The sequence below is a fragment of the Chiloscyllium punctatum genome, chromosome 40, assembly GCF_047496795.1.
Source record: "Chiloscyllium punctatum isolate Juve2018m chromosome 40, sChiPun1.3, whole genome shotgun sequence".
NCBI lineage: Eukaryota > Metazoa > Chordata > Chondrichthyes > Orectolobiformes > Hemiscylliidae > Chiloscyllium > Chiloscyllium punctatum.
In genome coordinates, this window is record NC_092778.1 from 45358535 (window position 1) to 45379043 (window position 20509).

General features: G+C 39.6%; 2 protein-coding genes across 7 annotated transcripts in view; both read left to right on the forward strand.

Moving 5' to 3' along the window:
• LOC140464550 (uncharacterized protein C16orf52 homolog B) overlaps positions 1-11106 on the forward strand; it is a 98120-nt gene extending 87014 nt beyond the window's left edge. Inside the window, exon 3 of the mRNA XM_072559763.1 lies at positions 9646-11106. Within this exon, the coding sequence (XP_072415864.1) occupies positions 9646-9830 (185 nt within the window). The 3' untranslated portion in view covers positions 9831-11106. The remainder of the gene's footprint in view (positions 1-9645) is intronic.
• Positions 11107-18159: 7053 nt separating this feature from the next.
• The window catches only part of vwa3a (von Willebrand factor A domain containing 3A), a 40316-nt gene continuing 37966 nt past the window's right edge, over positions 18160-20509 (forward strand). For 4 of the 6 annotated variants that reach the window (XM_072559764.1, XM_072559767.1, XM_072559769.1 and 1 more), the window contains exons 1-2: positions 18838-19157; positions 19955-20063. In XM_072559764.1, coding sequence (XP_072415865.1) covers positions 19087-19157; positions 19955-20063 — 180 coding nt within the window. In that variant the 5' untranslated portion in view covers positions 18838-19086. Of the gene's footprint in view, positions 18215-18837; positions 19158-19954; positions 20064-20509 lie in introns of those variants that run through there. The other 2 variants (XM_072559766.1, XM_072559770.1) reach the window with 2 other exon arrangements.

The window sequence follows — 20509 nt, forward strand, 5'->3', positions numbered from 1 at the left end:
TCCCTTAGGGGAGGAAATTGCCATCCTTACCTGGTCTGGCCTGGCCTACATGTGACTCCAGACCTATGTCAATATGATTTGGTCTCACAATAATACCACTATGCCATCACCTTACCTTCTACCCTTGACATCACTGTTGATGTTGGCAGTTTGTCAACTTCTGGACTGTAAACTGACATATACAAAGTCGGCTAAACCATACTTGGATATTTTAAAATCAGTTACTGACTCTTAGGTAGACTACCAATTAAAGCTAATGACCCCTACTAACCTAGAGCTATACAACTTAGAGGAGTCAAACAACCATCCAATCCTAAACAGGGATTGCCAGATGAAGCCATGCAATAGGCATCTGGTTCGAAGAGGCTATTTGTAATGCAAGCCTTATGGGATTTTTGCTAATCAAGAGTATCTCATCTCTTCTCACCATCCTTGTTCCAACCTTTTGTTCCCTTTACACATGATTGAAATGTTCTCAACTCCACTTGTAATTTGTCTCTTTGGTTTCCTGCATTCATTTTAGTAATTTCTTTCATTCTTATCCTTATTTTTTTTTCTCCTGAATTCAGTAATATGGCCTAGTTTCAAACATAATTTATTGTAAGAATAAAATCCATTGCCACCATTTAGTTGTAGCAGCGTGTGGTGAATTTATTAACCATTGTTTATTTTGAAATAAGTATTCTCTGATCATGAGTCACCTTCACAAAAGGGAGATAAATGTTCTATGTTTGGGAATATATTACTGTAGCCTATGCACTGAATGAAGTGGATGGGGTAAGTTAGTATAGGGCACCTGGACTTCCAGTTAAAAAGACAGAGGATGGGATTGTCATGTACATAGCCGAAACCTTTGAGGAAGAGGCAATGTCCCATGTTGACTTAATTATCCCACAACAGAAGACAAAGAGCCACTTTCTGGGATTTGAGGGAAGAATAGCATTATTAGTGCCTTAGGAGGGAATAGGAATACTTGTAATATTTCTGTTTCCATAGTCTAACACTTGCACTTTCTGGATTAAAACATTAATTTTGGCATTAAGTCTGTCACTGAAACTAGCAGTTTTATTTAGCATGCAATTTAATTTTGCATTTGAGGTCAAAATTCAAGTTGAATTCAAGAGAACAGGTGATGAGGCATAAGAGATTTGGATGGTAGCCATGGTAGATGAAAAGGAGCTTTATGCCACAATCATAAGACCGTACTGGTCTGAGATGCAATACTTGAGTTTCTGAAGAAGGTTTGTGTGCCAGCTCCAGGTGCACTGGAAACCACAGTGTAGTCTTTGGAGGCATGGGAAGAGTCCGTAAGTCTAGACAGAAATTTTGCGAGTTCACCACAGAATGTGAAGACCTGCATAGAGATTACTGTCACCCCCTACACCAGTTACTCACTTTGATCAATTTATTTCTAATGTTTCCTGAACTTCATTGCCTCCTTTTAATCACTGACGTCTGAACTCTCAGGATCTCCAAGTTCCACCACGACGGCTTCAGGAGTCTTCCAATTCTTCTCTGAAAGAAATAATCTGTCCTCATCCTCTCCCAACTGAACTTGTTCATACATTGAACAAATTATCCTTTTGACTCTACCTCTTCTAAATTAAAAAATGTTGCTTTGTTAACTTTTTATAGTCTAGCTATCCTGCCTTTTGTAGGATATGTGGAATATTATTTGTTTCTGTTCCACTCAGGACCTCTTCCTCAACTCTTTTTTTTAAAAAATAAGGAGGGCAATGCTATTTCCTGCTATTGTCATGAACTGAAAAATTTCATGAACTTTGGTTCAACTTTCCACCTTTTCTCACCTTCACATGATCCAGCATTGATTCTTCCTTTTCCTTTCTCGACTTTACCTATCCTCAGAAATCTATCCGTATTTATGATAATCATCTGCTATTTTCAGCTACCCTGACCACACTTCTTCTTAACCTGATTCTTGTAGTGACTCGGTTACATTTTCCCTGTTTTTCTCTATCTGTTGCATTTGTTCCAACAATGTCACCTTCCATAACAAAGCTCTTGAAATGTCTTTTTCCTCAACTCAAAATTCCCTCCACCCTGTTTAATAGGCTCCTTGACTGTATCCATCTGACTTCACACACTACTTTTCTCACTCCTTCCTTTCCCTTCTGGAACCATGATAGGATTTCTCTGGATTTCACCTTCCAGCCAACAAGGTTCAACAGATCATGCATCATCTTTCCAATCTAATCCATCACGTTACACATCTTCCCCTCCAATTTGGTAGGAATTTGATAGAAGTTTTCAAAACCACAAAGGGGCTGGCCAAGGTAGATAGGGAGAAACTGTTCCCTTTTATCAAAGAATCGATAATGAGAGTTCAGTTGAGGCATTCAAGAGAGTATTTGATTATTATCTAAACATGAGCAATTTTCGGTTTATACAAGGGACTAGGTTATTAGGGCCGCAGAGATCTCAAAGGGTTAAAGGGCTGGAAGTTGCAGGGATATAGTTGTTTCATGAACTTAGCATCCTGTCAACTCCAAGCTGTCATTCAGACACTGCCTCCAGTCAGCTAGGCCACCTAAAAATATGCATACTGTCAAAGCTTTTTGTCATCTTATCATAACATTGCAATAAATTATAAAGAGCAACAACATTTTATACTGTAAGAGTAAAGAATGTTTATTGATTGGAAAGCGGTTTCTGGTAGAGGCACTGTCATGGAGAATGAACCAGGTAAATGATGACTGACTGTTAACTGCCAATCTCCATTTCATTTTAAGCCGAGGAGGTTAACTCTTATTGGTCAAAGCATTGCTCTGAGGAATGAACCAGAGAATGGCTGTTAAGATGAAACAGGTGCAGTGTGTACTCATGTTCTTTGTTTGACAGGATTTATGAAACTGAAATGATGCTTGGTGAAATCTATAGGAATCTTTCAGGAAAGTAACTAAATAGAATTGATACGGTTGAGCCAGTGGAACTGCAAAACTTTCAGAAGATTTGCAGTTAGGTTCCACATAACAAATTCGCATGAAAAATTGAAGTGCATAGCATTTGAGGTAGACATGGATAGAGAACTGGTTGTCAGATGGGAAGCAACAAGTAGGTATAAATGGGTAATTTTTCCAAATAACAACCAGTGACTAGCAGGGATAAATGCTTGGACCTCAGCAACTCTTAATGTATATTAATGATTAAGATAAGGGAACTCAATGTAATATCTCTAAGTTTGTAAATGACACAAAACTGGGTGGGTGGCTGAACTATGAGGATGTAGAGATGTTCAGTGTGATTTGGGCAAGAGAGTGAACGGGTAATGCATGGCAGATGAAGTCTAATATGAATAAATGTGAGGTTATCTATTATGGCAGCAAAAACAGCAAGGCAGATTTTTATCTGTATGAACTAGATTGGCAAGACTGAGGTGTAATGCAATCTGGGTGTCCGTGTATATCATTCCCTCAAAGTAAGCATGCAGATGCTGTTGACCGTGAAGAAGGCAAATGGTATTTTGGCCTTCGTATCGAGGATTCAAGTACCAGAACAGAGATGTCTTGCTGCAATTGTACAAGGTCTTGGTGAGACCACACCTGAGTATTATGTGCAGTTTTGATCTCCATATTTGAGGAAAGATGTTTTGGCTATGAAGGGAGTGCAACAAAGGTTTACCAGACTTATTCCTCGAATAGCAGGAGTGATGTAGGGAGTACAGACTGGATCAATTAGGACTATATTCATTGAGTTTAGAAGAATATGGGGGGAGCTCATAGAAACCCATAAAATTCTAACAAAACCAAACAGGATAAAGGTAGGAAGGATGTTCGCATTGACTGGAGAGTCAAGAATCAGGCGCCACAGTCCAAGGATGGGATGTAAGCCATTTAGAACTGATTTGAGAAGAAACTTCTTCACCCAAAGGGTGGAGAGTCTGTGAAATTCTCTGCCACAGAAAGCAGTTAAGTTCAAATGTTTGAATGTTTTCAAGGAGGAGATAGATATAATTCTTATGGCTTAAAGAAACAAAGAGATTGGAGAGAAAGCGGGAACTGGGTACCAGGTTGGATGATCAGCCATGATCATACTGAGTGGCAGAACAGGCTCAAAAGGCCAAGTGGTCTACAATGCTCTTATTTTCTAACTTACCGTTTTTCTGTCCATTTAAAAACAGCATCCCTGTATATTAATATGTAGATTTCAGTACATGCAAGTGTGCCCAACTGCAAATTCAACTGATCATCTTGTATTGCTTGACGGCATAATTTCTAGTACAGTTGGGATTATTTAGCAAAAACTGTCCAAACACTGAATCACATTTAATATTGGATAGTGTGTTTAGAGTTTTGTAAGTGCAGGCTGGCTGGATATATTCGATACCTTGCCTGTTGCAAAAGCTAAAGGTATGTGCTATTTGATACACTCTGCCAGTCTTTGGAGGGCGTGTTACTCAGATATCTAATGCCATCGAAGCAAGACTCCTGCATTGAAATTCATAAACCTACATTACCCTTTATATGATAGATGTCTTTTTGGCTTGATGACAGCATTTCGTCTATGGAATGGCAAATACCACTCATGTTCCTGGGGCATAGTTACAGCCTGAAACAGTTTATGTCACTTGTTGCTCAATCCTTTTAGATTTCTTTCTCTCCCAGAATAATGTGAGGTAAACTGGGCCTTTTTGTGATGTATTTTCACATTCCACTTCCAGACTGTCACCATCCTCTCACCGCTCCTGAAAACCTTTTTCGTGAACATTGCTATGCATAGAGATTGATGAGTTGGTTTTAATAGTTTTGTGTACCAGAGGAAGCTATCAATGATTAACTAACACTTCAGTTGAATTTTGTCTTGTTGTAAAATTATAAAATATTTTACATTACAATTAACATTGTAGTCTCTGGATCAGATCTTGTTGTTCTAAAACTAGGTGCACTGCCTTCAGCATTGTTCTGCTCAAATTGTTCTCCAAGGTAGACAAGCTGGAGGAACACAGCAAGCCAGGCAGCATCGGGGGTGGAGAAGTCGACGTTTTGTGTATAACCCTTCTTCAGGACTGAAGAAGAGTTACACCTGAAATGTAAACTTCTCTACCTCCTGATGCTGCCTGGCTTGATGTGTTCATCCAGTTTTCTGCTCGTCTACCTTGGATTCCAGCATTTGCAGTTCTTTTTGTCTCTAACCTGAATTGTCCTCCAGGCAGGATAACAGAAATAAGTGAGTGCAGCCCAGTGAACAAGGATGAAGTGCTTTGATCCAATGATTGTGGAGACTCTGTCTCTTAGCCTTGATACCAGTGCTGGCTGCATAAACACCTGAAGTGGCTGAATTTGGCCAGGGTGTGGTCTCTGGAGATGAACCTGGACAAACCCTGGGAGATCAGTCATAGTGTCATCAGACATTTTTATAATCACAGGAGCAATTAGTGTTAATAGTAAAATGGGAATCCAAGCTCATTAGATGAAACTCATTTTAACTCAAGTGGCTCCTATGGAGCTAGCAACATATGTGGGACATGTGTGTTCTGACTGTATCCTTTAAATGCATAATCAGAGCTGATTTAAGATGCATTCTGTTTGAATTGGATTGAGCAAATTTGCTTTCCATACAATATTCTGTATTCCAGTGTTGTTGTGAGTTTCTATATAGGATTATTCCCACAAACAGCTGTGCAAGAATTGTTGCCTTGACAGTCAAAAAGGACCAGTTCAACTAAACTTGTTGTCATGTCAAACGAAAATGGTGTTCCTGTAGTAATGAATAAAAGTTAATTGTTTCCTGTCCCCTTATATTTTCCATTCTGATCTTGTTGGCATAGATCCTAACCATGTTGTTTAGGTAAACTTTGGGGCACATTTTCAGACATTATAACTGACCTATGGTGTGACTTTATTTTACATGTCCATAGACTTAGTTGATCCAATTTGTGAAAAGACAACATTGGGTATGATAGCCTTTTCTCATTATTTCATAGGACATTGGCATTCCTAGCAAGGCTAGAAATTTGTTGTCTTTGAGAAATTGGCATTAGGTGGAAACGGGCCCTTTGGCTCAACAAGTGCACACCGACCCTCCGAAGAATAACCCACCCAGACCCATTCCCTCTGACTAATGCACCTAACACTACGGGCAATTTAGCATGGCCAATTCACCTGACCTGCACATCTTTGGACTGTGGGAGGAAATCGGAGCATCCAGAGGAAACCCACACAGACACGGGGAGAATGTGCAAACTCCACACAGAAAGTCACCCGAGGCTGGAATCAAACCTGGGACCCTGGTGAGGCAGCATGCTGCAGTCCATTTGATTATGTTGCAATGATTTTTCTGTGCATCTGCTGCCCTTAGCTTTCTGGGGGATAGGGGTTGCATGTTTAGAATGTAGTGTTGAAGGTTTGGCAAGTTGCTACTGTGCAAGATGTAAATGCACACACTGCTGCCACTGTGTGCTGGTGGTGAAGGGAGTGAATGTTTAAAGTGGTGCATGGATACCAACCAGACAGACTGCTTGTACTGGATGGTGACATGCTTCTTGAGTGTCAAAGGAGGTAAAATGGTCCAGGCAGAGGAGAATATACTGTCATAGTCCTGACTTAGAATCATAGAATCCCTGCAGTGTGGCAGTGAGCCATTTGGCCCGTCACATGCATACTGACCCTCTGAAGAGCATCTTATCCTATCCCTGTTGTAACGCTGCATTTTCCCATTGCTAATTCAGCTAGCCTGCACACCCCTGGACAGTATAGGCAATTTAGCATGGCCAATTCACCTAAGCTGCCCATCTTTGGAATGTGGGAGGGAACCAGAGGAAACCACGCCGACACTGGGAGAATTTGTGCTAACTCCACACAGACAGTCATCCAAGGGCAGAATTGAGCCCAGGTTCCTGCTGACCACTGTACTGCCTGTATGCCTTGTAGATGGACACGTTTTGAAGTGTCAGGAGTTTGCCACAGAATTCCTAGCCTGCACCACTCTTATGCGCACAGAATCTATATGGCTAGTCTAATTCTGTTTCTGGTGAATAGTAACTCAGAAGTAACAACATGTAGATAGTGGTGGATTCAACTATAGTAATGTCATTGAATATCAATAAACAATGGTTAAATTCTCTCTTATTGGAGACGATTATTGCCGGACACTTGTGGCAACTAATGTTTATGCCACACATCAGCCCAAGCCTGACTGCTGTCCACATCTTGCTGCATATGGACACAGGCTGGATCACTATCTGAGGAGTTTCAAATGCTACTGAGCACAGTAATCATTAGCAAACATCTTCACTTCTAACCTAATGGTCAAGGAAATGTCATTGATGAAGCAGCTGAAGGTAGTTGCACTAGGTGACTACACTGAAACATTTCTGCAGCAACGGCCTGGGACTGAAGTATTGGCCTTCAACAACCACAACCATCTTTCTTGATGCTCGTCACACTTTCAACCAGCTGAGAATTTTTTGCCTGACTCCCATTGACTTCAAATTTGCTCAGGCTGCTTTTTTCCTTGTAATCAAATGCTGCCTTAGTGTAAAGTGTCGTCACCATTACCTGACCTCCAGCTCAGCTCTTTTGTTCATGCTTGGACCAAGGCTGTACTAAGATGTGGAACTGAGTGCTAATGGCAGAATCCAAACTGAGTTTCATTGCATAAGTTGTTGCTGTATAAGAGCTGCTTAGTTGCACTGTCAATTATACCTTCAAGCATTTCGGTGATCAGGAGAAACAGATCAGGTGCTAATTGGGTGGATTGGATCAGCCCTGCTTTGTGGACAGGACAAAACTGAGCAGTTGTCCATTTTGTCAGGATGTATAGATACCTGTACTGGAAGAGTTTGACCAGGCCATGGCTAGATATGGAGTACATATTTTCAGCATATTATCAGAATGTTGTAGGACCCTTTAACCTCTGCTGTCCCTAGTGTCTTCAGCTTTCTCTTAATATCAAGAGGAATGAATTGAAATGCCTGAATGCTAACATCTCTGAAGCCGGGGCTGTCAGGATGAGACTGAGATGAAGCATTCCCTCAACATCTCTCTCTCAATGTGACTGCAAGTTTTTCAACTTTGTTTTTTTGCGCAGATGTACTGGTCACCCATATCACTGAAGATATATGAACATTTGTGCAGCCTCTTCAAGTGGTTAGTTTTGTAATTGTTCACCAACACTCATGACTTATTTTGACAGGACTGCAAAACTTTGATCTGATCCATTGTTTCTGATATTGGTCAATACTGCCGCTCACATTTTGTCCCTCTGTTTGATCAACAAGTGATCCTATTTGTAGCTTTACCAGGTTAATCCCTCATTTTTTGGTGTGCTTGGTGCTGCAACTGCCATGCTCTCCTGCATTCTTCACTGAAGCACTGTTGATCTCCTGGCTTGTTGGTAATGACAGAATGAGGGATAAATCAGATCATGAGGTTTACATATTATGATAGAAAACAGTTCTGTTGTTGAAGAACCACACTGCCTTGTAGATGCACTGTTCTGAGTGGCTAGATCTGCTCAAAATCTATTGCATTTAGAACTATGGTAGTGCCACAAACAAAGAGGAAACTTCCTTCGATGTGAAGACAGGATTTTGGTGTAAGTAAAACCACAAGGTTCCCTTACTCGTGATTGTCTTGATGCCATGAGATGCACGCCAATTCTCTCCCACTATTTGTGCCACCTGCTCTGGTGGTTCTGTCCTGCTGGTAGAGTAGGGATGGTGCTGGTGTCTCCTGGGATATTGTCTATAAACCATAATGCAGGAAGTATGACTCAGTCAGATGATTGACTGATTATTCTGTGTGATAGCTGTGCCAATTTTGGCACAAGCCCCTGAGCTTAATGAAGAGGACCTTTCAGGGTTGATGAGACTAGATGTGGTGTTTCTGGTGCCTAAGTCAAAGCTGAGTGGTATCTTTTTTTTTAATCTTTTTGTAGCAGTATGGTAAAATTGATTGGCTTGCTAGGCCACTTCAAAGGGCAGTTAAGAATTAGCCATATGTAGAGTGAATGGCCATGTGGTATTATCGCTTGACTGTTATCCAGAGATCCAAATAACTTTCTGGGAACCCAGGTTGAAATCCAACCATGGCAGATAGTGGAATTTGAATTCTATAGAAATCTGGAATCTAATGACTACTATAAATCCTTTTCCAATTGTTGGACAAACCCATTTGGTTCTCTGATGTCCTTTTAGGGAACGAAATCTGCCATCCTTGCCTCGTCTGGCCGACATGTGACTCCAGACCCACAGAAATGTGGCTGATTCTGAACTGCTGTCTGGGCAATAAATGCTGCCTAACTAACAATGTCCTCATCCTGTGAACGAATAAAGAAAAAATTAAGGTTTTATAGAGGTTATTTTTCACACAACAAAACACAATTATATGTTTCAAAAGAGTTTTGACAAGAAGCTTGGATTCAAAAAGAGTTGAAAGGGACATCCTAGTGCATTGCACGCACTTGTTCCTCTGATTACTGCTCTATATACATGCGTTGTCGTGTTTTACCTTGTTGCATTTTTTTAGTCAAGAAATATCTTTGCACGATTGTTTCATGCCAAAATTACAAGCAAATAAAATTTCATCAAGATGGAATATTTGTGGAGATATAACGAATTATATTGCCTCAATGTACATTACTAATATACTAATGTATACTTGTTCCCTTTTTTTTCTCTCTCAATAGTGATCTTGTTCTGTATGGCAGCCCTGATATTTCCAATTGGATTTTACATCAATGAAGTTGGAGGGCAACCATATAAGTTACCCAATAATACCCAGGTTGGATCTTCGTACGTGTTATTTGTCTTGTCCATCTTCTTTACCATTGTGGGACTTCTGTTTGCAGGGAAGGTTTGCTTACCTGGTTGAGGAAATGGGAAAAAGCCTGCCCAAATACAAACAGGAAAAAAACAATCATCAAAGTTGAGTTGCATTCATCAGCTGGGGACTGCTGAGAGCAACTCCCAAGACCGAGGATGGATTAGTTCATATCACTATGCACTTTGGAGACAAAGAAGAGTTTTTCCTTCATCTACCCTCATGCTGGTTCAGAATATTGTGAACAAATTGCTGCTTAATGTGGATGAGAATGGGGCTGTTCTGGAAAATGAACAACCTGAGAAGACTACTTCACTGAAGCGGCATCAAAAACCCATCCTTCTATGTCCCCACCGTTAACACTATACCTGTCATCATTTCATATTAGCAACAGGCATTTGAGCCTAAGCTCACACTCTCACAGCTTTTATTCATTCTTTAGAAAGAGATTCAGTATTAGGCTGGAAGTAAAATGGACAATGCAGGTGGGGCTGGCCTCACTGAAGATTAGACTGTTGCAACATTTCCAAGATGGTGAACCATTGAAAAATTGAGAGTTGATGAGGAACGTTACACTACTAAACAAAAGTAATACCAAATTGGATGTGATTCAGGACTTGGAGCACAATGGAGTGCCAGTCTGACCAGGATCAAGTTATGAAGCCTTTAGATCAAAAGTTGCTTTCTATTCTGTATGAAACAATTATGGAAATCTAATCCTGCTGGATATTAAAGCCAAATATTATGTTTTTTGTTCAGTAACATTTAGAAGAAATTCCCCCTTTTATTTCTGTTTGCTGATGCAGTTTAATGTATATGCAACTCAGGCGTGTTCAAATGACTGGAAAACACTATGTTGAGAAGGTCAGAGTCTGAGTTGCTGTCATTTTGAGGTCAGAATAGTTGAAAGTCCTCAGTTACCTCATTCTTTGTGCTTTTTTTTGTTATGTAGTAACTGACCCCAACTTCATATTTTCACACAATATTACCACATGTCTAAACCTTACTGGGTGCAATTTTTTAAGTTGACTAAGCTGAACTAAGAAATTATCTTTATTAAATTATTTGTATATGAGGAGAAAGATTGTGACATATCCTTTTAATCACTCCACTGCTTAAACCTGTTTTTTTTAAATAATGTTTTGACTAATGTACTGGCTGTGATTGTCCAGAGTTGTCCTCCAATTTATGCTACCAGAACTTCATCCATTGTTTGTGTGCCTACCTGCAGATGTACATTAACTTAGCCCATTCAGCAGTATCAGTCACCTTCATTGTGTTTACTTATCCTTGGTTGTATAATATTAAAAGATGATACTATCTCTGATCAGGTGACTATATGTTTCCATAGCTCCATGTAGAGGTATTAAATTGAACTTCCCTTTCGGACTGTGCTTTGACACTTCGGGATCAATGTGAAGTTGTTCACTATGATGATGATAACGAATTGAGCTGTTTGATCGACAGGAACAGATAAGTTGTGTGAGACCAACTGTTGAAGCACTGCTGCAGTTCTACACAAGCTTTGAGTGAACTCAACTGACCCAGTATTTTAACATATCAGCAATAAAGCTTTGCTTAGATGTCTGTAAGGAACACTACTCCCCTATCTTAAGATGCTCACCTGCACTGAGACACAGTAATTACAACTCTGAGATTGCTGCAGGAATATTGCTATTTCCCATTCACTCTTAAAAATGGTGTTTGGATGCAGGCGCTGTACAAATGTGCTATGTGCGTTTCCCTTCAAAGAGATTGTTGGAACTAGACTGATCTGTTCTGGGCATATCTCTTCTAGAACAGTCCTTGTGGTGTCACAGTGCTGGTGATCATGTGCTGGCTAATGCAATAGCTTGAGATGTCTGTTCACTGAAAGAATTTGTGTAGAATTATCTTTAATTGAGTCATGTGGAGATGCCAGGGATATTACTTCTGGCAAAAAAGGGCGACTGCTTCCAGTGATCTGTGTGCTCTGCGTATCAAAGGAAATGATGTACAAGAAATATAACCATCAAGGAACAATTTTATATATTTGACCTGGTGCCTCAGCATTTGCAGTGAAAGGTCAAAGGGCAGCATACACATTGCTGCCCATACTTCAACTTGTTGGAACAAAAGGGAAGTGCAACAGTGCTGTAGGAAACTGAATGGAAATATGTGATTGATCTGCTTAAAACAGGAATTACGCGAAAGCATTAAATAATCAGAAATATAATTAAATTTGGTAGATCTAGAATTCCTGAAATATCCCCTGTATTCCAAAGCAAGCAACTTGAACAATATACTAAATAACAAAACATACTTTGAGAAATTATGTCTGAGCTGATATGTTCATTTGACTGTAATGAAAGATTGTTGACCTAATTTTATTGTCTGTAGCCAACTTGACAACAGTTTCATTTTTCATGAACACGTTATACATTTCAACATGTACAGTTCTAATTAACACAAGCTCCCATGGGACCACCAGTCTTGGTAGTTGAAAAAAAGATTTCTTTGGCTTTCTTCTGCCTCTCATTCTGCAGTCTGCCCATTTGTTCATCTTTGCCATTCTCTCTTACTGTCGTATGTTACTCTCTTACTGTCGCTCTCTCTCACATTTGCTCACCCCTTTGCTTCCTCTCCCTGTTTCGCACTCTACCTCTCCGCTGTCTGCCTGTATACACTCTTGTCCTCTCAATGTCTTCCACTTTGCCTCGTTGATATCACTGATGGCACAAGATGAGCCGTATGTGTCAATGCAAGTGAAAAGGCCATCGTATTAACATGTTACTGTTGAAGAGGTGTACGTTCCCTGGCCTTGTTTCACACTGCAGTTTTTAATTGCAGTAGCACAGGAGTAACAACGTAGTGAATAACAAACAAAATCCCCAGGAACAGCTCTTGGAACCTCAGATGTACTTTGACCGAGTGTTTGTATCAAACTCTATCTAGATTATAGAAATACACTTCTGAATAAATCATTTGACAAGATTATTGAACATATTGGGTACTTTGATCCAAAAGTATCAAATATTTGAAAACATCTGGTCTGCAAGCTTTACTGCTTTCTAAGTTTTACACCATGTCGCACAATATCTAATCGGGTATACTTTAGTAATAAAACGTTTTGAGCTATCTGTAAGACCCACTTATAAGCTTTAAAATAGTTGACTATCAGTTTACAAAATCACACGTCTTTTTGTTTCAAAGGTTCCTTTGCAACTTTGAAGCTTTGTGAGTGGGAACATTCATTTCCGTTCTCCCAAACTGTGCAAATCATTTTGAAAAATATTTTGAACATTTTAAAACAAAGTAGTTCAATCCAATGCAATCAGCAAGTTGACAGTACCAGCTCTACCTTTTTCTAATATCTGGTTGGTGACTCTTGAGGGCTTTAAAGTGATTGTGTGTCCCTTGCAGTTAGGGGATCAGCTAGTTAAGTTGGCTGGATGGCTGCTTTGAAGGACTCTAATTCTCCATCTCTCCCCTTGCCTGAGGCATGGTGACCCTCTGGTTAATCTCTGTCTAATGAGAGAAAAGCCCTGTAGTCAGGTAGATTGATGGCGACTTTTATTTTAGATCCTGCAGCTAACTGGCTAAGCAGTTCAACAGCATCATATATTCCCACTTTTTTTAAATTCCCACTTTAATGGCATGATTTTTCCCTGTGCAAAAAACTCAGTATTTAATGTTTTCTGAGCATGGGAAAATTATTAATATCATCGAGCAGCACATTATTTTGAAAAAAAAACTTGGACTGCATTTTGTTTAAAGCTTTATATACTCTAACTCTTGTAGATCACACCATCCTGTATGTTGCAGTTAGTTGATCACTTGTGTCTGTTAGTCATTTCTGAGCTAATGTGTTTTCTGGGGCAGCTCTTTAAAAAGATGTGGGATGGGTGGGGGGAGGGAAGATCATTTCCAAAAACGTGTTGATATAACTAGAGCCAGTTTTATCTGGTGGGAAACATTGAAATTACATTACTTTGTTCCCTGATGTTTCATTTAATGGTTTAGTTGTATCTTGGTTTCTATATGATTTGTTTTCATTCGTTTGTCCCCTTGCTTCCAGTCCACATCAAACCCTGTCTAAAGGACACAACAATGAAGGATAATGCAAATGCCTCACTGCGTACAAATGATTCAGTGGTTAATCCAAGAAATCCATAATGAGATCTAGTCATTTTCTTATTGTATAAAGTCACAAAAGGGACTCTTTGGGATATCTGCAAACAGCCTGTACAATATCCTGTTATCAATGTGTTTTATAATTGGTTACTGCAGTTTTTAAAACCAATAATTTCAGAGGAGGCATTGTTAATACATCTGTACAAAGAGAACATAATTTTCCCTCACTTGTATTTTTGTTATTGAGCAAGTTTATCAAATAAAACAATTGTCTACTAAAGGAACTGGTGTTTTGTCAAATTCTATGGGAATTAAATTTGATAAACACTTCTATTCGCTTAAAAACGCACCAGATAGATCACTACCTGATAAGTAAAATCCCAGGAATTCTTCCACCCTCCAAAAAGATCTTAGCAGAGAGGAAGGTCATCTGTAGTTCAGCAAAGATTTAAATGCTTACATTTCCAAAGCACCCTTCATAATTTCCCAAACCTCTTTCCAACTGATGAAGCACTTAAGCATAGCTGAAGGAAATGAGGCAACTAACCTACACAGTGAAATCCCACAATCATCTATGAAATAAATGGTCATTATTTCCTCTGTCATATTGATTAAGGTTAAATGTTCAGGACACCACATGGACACATTTGTTACTCTAGTGGTCATGTGATCATTTTGCATTTGCTTGAGAGGACAGGTGTGTCCACATTTGATAGTTTCATGTGAAAGACAGCATCTATATCTGCTGAAGCATTCTTCCAGTACAGACCAGGACTGTCAACTCGGTCTGGGATCTAAATTGGCTTAACCTAAAATTCTTGGCACCCAATCACCTCACACCTCTTGGACTGCAAAGGACCATCAGCATCTCTCTCTATTAGAGACAATTGGTTATAAGTATCTTGAGGAGCAAAGTGAGGAGGCAGGCTTCTATATACTAGTACAGCTAGTGTAGGAATTGAAACTGCATCAGTCTCTAGGCAACTGAGCTAACCAACTTGCCATCAAGACCTCTTCCCAAATTCTTGCAATGATGCAATTTGACATCTATGAGTAGAGATTTAAATCACTTTACTAAATATTGTCTGAAGGGTTTTGTTTGAAGGACTGAACACAAAGAAACTGTATCTACTGGAAGGAAGATCAATCACCCTGTCTACCATCACAGGTGAATATAAAAGACCTGAACATTATTTAGTAAAAGCTCTGGAAATGGGGAATAATGTAATGTCAGTGGGTGAGTGAATGTGGGAGTTGAGCAGGTTCATGAAGCTATTGTCATAAACCGAATGAATATAAAAATGTGGCAGTGGATGCATACTGAAATTCTCTTGGTGTTCAAATTATTGATAAAACAGCAAAGCTGGAGTAATTTTATGCCTCCACTTTGGAGTCATGCTGCTGATCTGTCAATTACAATAACCGCCTCTAATTTCAACAAACTAATTGGCAAAAGAGCTCTATAAGTCAGTATTATTTTGTGTATCTATTGGACACTATGCCTTCCAATACCCTCCAGTTGCAGCAAGCCCTGAGTGTACCAGTTCCAGGGTTTCCTGGACATAGACCAGACTGTGGAAGAAGCCAGAATAGGCATCAACCCATATTCCTTCCCCAAAACTAGGCCAGGCTCAACCTGAACCTGTGAATCACACTCTTGAGTAGTTCAGCTTCTGAATAAAATATTCCAAGGTGCGTCACTGGGATAATGAAAACACAATTTGATAGCAACTCACATGTTATCATACTATTAGAATAGAAGACTATAAGTGGATTTTAAGAAGCATCTTACAGTGGTATAGATTTAACTTTCACCATTCCATGCTTGCTTTAAAGATCAGGAATATTAGTCTGGAGTGTCACCAAGAACTGAAGGATGAATGGTCCCTTCAGATAACGAAACATCTATCTAATAGGCATTCCCAATAAACGTAATTTTAGTTTTATTGGTTTTATTTGGATTTTATTGATTTCAAACATTGTTTTAAGAAAAAGAAATTGCTGGTGAAACACAGCAGGTTTGCAGCTCCCTCTGCTGTTTTACCTGAGGATTGGCAGGCAACCTGATAATTCATTTCTCAACCTCCGATTCACAAAAGGTGAATGAACTTTCACCTAAGCTTTGCAATATTCCAGGAATTCTGAGTGATTGGCTTTTAATCAGCTTAACCACAGAAGATTGTATACTTTTCTAATAAAGTCATTTTGAAATCCCAAAAAGACCTTTTGAAATTTTATATAAGTCCTGTTCATTATAAACCCCAATATTGCTTGCATATCAAGGATGTTCAATTTTTGGGAAGGACGTGCATAACGGTAAAGGAGGTGGTGGTGCACTGGTAATAAGTGATAGAATCAGTAAAACATATCAGATCAGAATTACACATGGAACCATGAGAGGTGTTATTAACATAGAGACCACCAATCAGTAGCAAAAGTATTGGGCATAGTATTAATCAGGAGAAGCATATGCCCTGGATAATACAATAATAATGGGTGACTTCAGTCTGTAGATAGACTGGTTAAACCTAATCAGCACAAATGCTACACAGGTTGTGTTTCCAAGTGTGTTAGGGATGGTTTTCTTGAGCAGTAAGTTGAGAAATTAATTAGAGAATGTGCTATTTTTGGTCTATGTAATTAAAAGGGCTAATTAATAATGTTATAAAGAACCTTTAGAGATGGGTGACCATAATATGATAGAATTTTATATTATGTTTGAAAGTGGTTCAGTCTGAAACCAGGATGATAAATTTAATAAAATAAATTGTGAAGGTATGGGATAGGGAGAAAATTGACTGAAGCAGATTGGAATAGCACATTAAAAGGCATTGATTATACATAGACAGTGGCTAGTATTAAAGAAATACTACAGTTAACAGCAACTATATATTTCTCAAAGGCACAAAAATTTAAAAAAACATAACTCAGCTGTAGCTAACAAAAGAAGTTAAGGATCGGAGAGTGTTGCTGAACAAAGAGACCTTGGGATGCAGGTTCATAGTTCCTTGAAAGTGGACTCTTAGGTAGATAGGATCGTGAAGAAGGTGTTTGGTATGCTTTCCTTTATTGGTTAGAGCATTGAGTATAGGAGTTGAGTGATCACGTTGTGGCTGTACAGTACATTGGTTAGGCCTCTTTTGGAATATTGTGTGCAATTCTGGTCTCTCTCCTATAGGAAGGATGTTGTCAAACTTGAAAGGGTTCAGAAAAGATTTACAAAAGTATTGCCAGGGTTGGAGGATTTGAGCTATAGGGAGAGGTTGAATAGGCTGAGGCTGTTTTCCCTGGAGCATCAGAGGCTGAGGGGTGATCTTATAGAGGGTTATAAAATCATGAGGGGCATGGATAGGATAAATAGGCAAAGTCTATTCCCTGGGTTGGGGGAGTCCAGAACTAGAGGGCATAGGTTTAGGTGGAGAGGGAAAAGATTTAAAAGGGACCAAAGGGGCAACTTTTTCACACAAAGGGTGTTGCGTGTGTGGAATAAGCTGCCAAAGAAAATGGTGGAGGTCGGTACAATTGCAACATTTAAAAGGCACCTGGATGGGTACATGAATAGGAATGGTTTCAAGGGATATGGGCCAAGTGTTAGCAAATGGGACTAGATTATGATAGCTGGTCAGCATGAATGAGTTGAACTGAAGGGTCTGTTTCTGTGCTGTACATCTCTATGACTCTATAACAGCAAAGGCCTATAAGTTTCCAGGGAAGTAAGTTTAAATTTTACAATACAGCAAAGGAAGATCAAGAAACTGATAAAAAAAAGGGTGAATTGAATTTTAATGTAAATTGTAAAAAAGGATAAAACAAACTGTAATAGCTTCTTATGAACATAAAAAATAATTGACTATTACCAGTGTGGGTCATTTCCAGGCAAGAGTAAGAAGAGCTTAGAACAAAAGTATGAAACTGAAGATTTGAAATAAAACGAAGTGCTGGAGAAACTTAAAAAGTCTGTGAAGAGCACGAGGAGTTAACATTTTGAGTCATTTGAATGGGAATGGCAAACGATTATATTTATGTTGTTGACCGGGAGGGGAGAAGAAGAGTGTGGAGCAGATTGGAAGAATGCCCAGAGTAAAAGACAAAGGGAGTGCTCATAGTAGTAAAGGCTTGATATTGTTTAAGTCAGTTGGTGGAAGACTGGCCTAAGATATAGAGTGAGACCAATAATCGGTTCAATTCCTACACCTGCTGAGGTTACCCTGGAGGACTCTCGTTAAACCGTCACCAGTGCATTGAAAGAGCGGTCCAGTTTGGTAGGATATGACGACTTGAAATATGTGAAGACAAAAGCAGGAAGACAGTATATGGAAGCAGTAAGTTTTATTTGCCTCTTGTGATGGTCAACCAAGTGAAACTACTGCTCCGGATTTATTGTATTTTCAGTAATCTGCCGCCCGATTTTTTTTTTTTCTTTTTTTTTCTTTTGCATTCTACAGTAGGTCTGGGAACTTGTATTTAGTAACAGAAGGGGGCGTTTCCTGGACTTTTTTTGTGTTATGTGTGGGTCCTTTGCTAAAGCTGTTAAGAATTTCACAATCAACGGATGAATGATTTGAAACATTTACGAAATATTAAAAACCAAGAAATTCAGCTATTGTCATTGTTGTCAATCAGCTGGTTCCGATTTGCTGATTGTCAGCACCTCCCTCCTCTGTTGCCAGGCTACAGTTCTGACCACAGCTCGTACAGAGTGGATCCCACTACTTTAGTTTATTTAAAGCAGGAGTGAATCGCATATTTATTAGATGGGTTGACTTTGCTTTACGTGGCAACTAAAATGAAATGTACACGGTTTCACCAAATCTAATGTTTCCCTTTCAAGATTACAGCTAAGAATGTATTAATTTTGTCGGAATGGACTCTTCCATCTCTATTGGCAACAGACAAACAACATCCTGCAGACGGTGTGGAATCCGAGCCAGTGAGTCCGGGATCTGTCAATCACCCGGCAACCCGGGACCCAGGACTTGTCAATGACCCGTCCTCCTGGGTCCCTGGTGATTGAATCGTCGCTGTTAAATATAATGGGATCTGGGGTAGGGCTTACAGTTTCGGGAGAAATTTCACTGGCTGTGCATTATTTTTAATCGTTTGTTTTGACTTTTTTCGGAACAGTCATTCCCGGTCAGCTGCTGAAGTCGTTACTTGTCTCGTGTCTCGGTTCAGATTAGAAACTGTATTCATAATGACAATGAACCCACACGTTAATAACATGGCTGATATCCTGGCAAATAAGCAGTTTCTTCAAAGTGAACGGTAAGTTTTTTTTATTATCGTTTGTTTTAAATCACTGAACCCGGTGAAGATAATTAATGTTGTTTGTCTACAAATCTGAGATGATCAAGTCATTGGACAAGTTAGAGCTTCTTTCTAAATCTTTTCCCATTGTTCCTTTCCCACCTCCTTCCTTGTGGGAGTCCAATGATTGCAGAGTGTTGTTCATCAGGTATCTGATAGCCTCCAGGATCCAATTGCTTTGCCCAAGTGACCGTTCTCGCGCTGGCATAGAAAATGAATACAAAAAGGGTTTTTGACGATGCAAAGCTTTCCCCTTGATTCTTGGTCCTTACCTCGCCAAGAGCTATTACTGCAAAGTGATCAGCAGCGTGGAGCCTGGCAAAATATTTAAACCTTTTCCTTCCTACACATATTGAAGCTGAGTAAACTTTGTCAGCCATTCGCTTGTTGGCTGAAGACAGTTCGTGAGCTCAGTCACACACCAGCCTCTGGAAATGGCAAAAGTGCAGATATTTTCATATTTCTGTCTTGATATTGTTTTTACCTCCATCACATCGAATGGTGCCAGTACAAGACTAGAAACCTGCAAAGAGGAACTTAGCTCCATGCTCTGTAACTGTCTCTGTGCAGAGTCAATAAGACCCTCAATTAGAAACAGAAGGACAACTATTCTGCCCCTCCATTAGGAACAGGCCATTCAGCCCCTCAGTTGGGGACTGGACAAAGAATATCAAAAGCTAAGTTTGATTTTGACTGGCTGATGTAATTCAGTGGAAGTATGTTGATTTTTAACAATTGAAATGCTGTATTTCAAGGCACGTCCCTTGGAGACAGAAAAATCCCTGGCAAGATGTTGCTATCATCGACCTTGAGCCAGATGGTGGATTATTGGTGACTCATGTCAATCAAACCAGTGGGTTGTTGGTATGTAACAGATCTGATCAGACTGAGAGCTGGATTGAATGTCAAATCTTGTGGGAGGTGGGTGGCGGTGATGGCGTGGGGGTGGGGTGGGCGGGGGGGATGTTGAACTGTATAATATTCCCCAAATTTGCAACAATATCCCCCGAGTACTCAAAAGACCAGGCTCCCACAGTGGGAACTTGTACATACAGTCCAGCCTTCTTTTTAAAAAAAAATCTTTGTGAGGTTTCTCAGAGATTTTGTCATCTTAATTTGGTGACTGAGAGACAGAGTTAAACTTGTGCCACTTAAAACCTTTCTCAGTTTGAACAGAGGGATCTTTGCACTTGCTCAGGGCAGAGTTTGGAACATTGAACATATAGAAAAGGTTCAATGTTTAAGTGGCCCTTAGTTTTTGGACACACTGCCAGGTTGTGATAGTAACATTTGAAAATTCTTTCTGACTA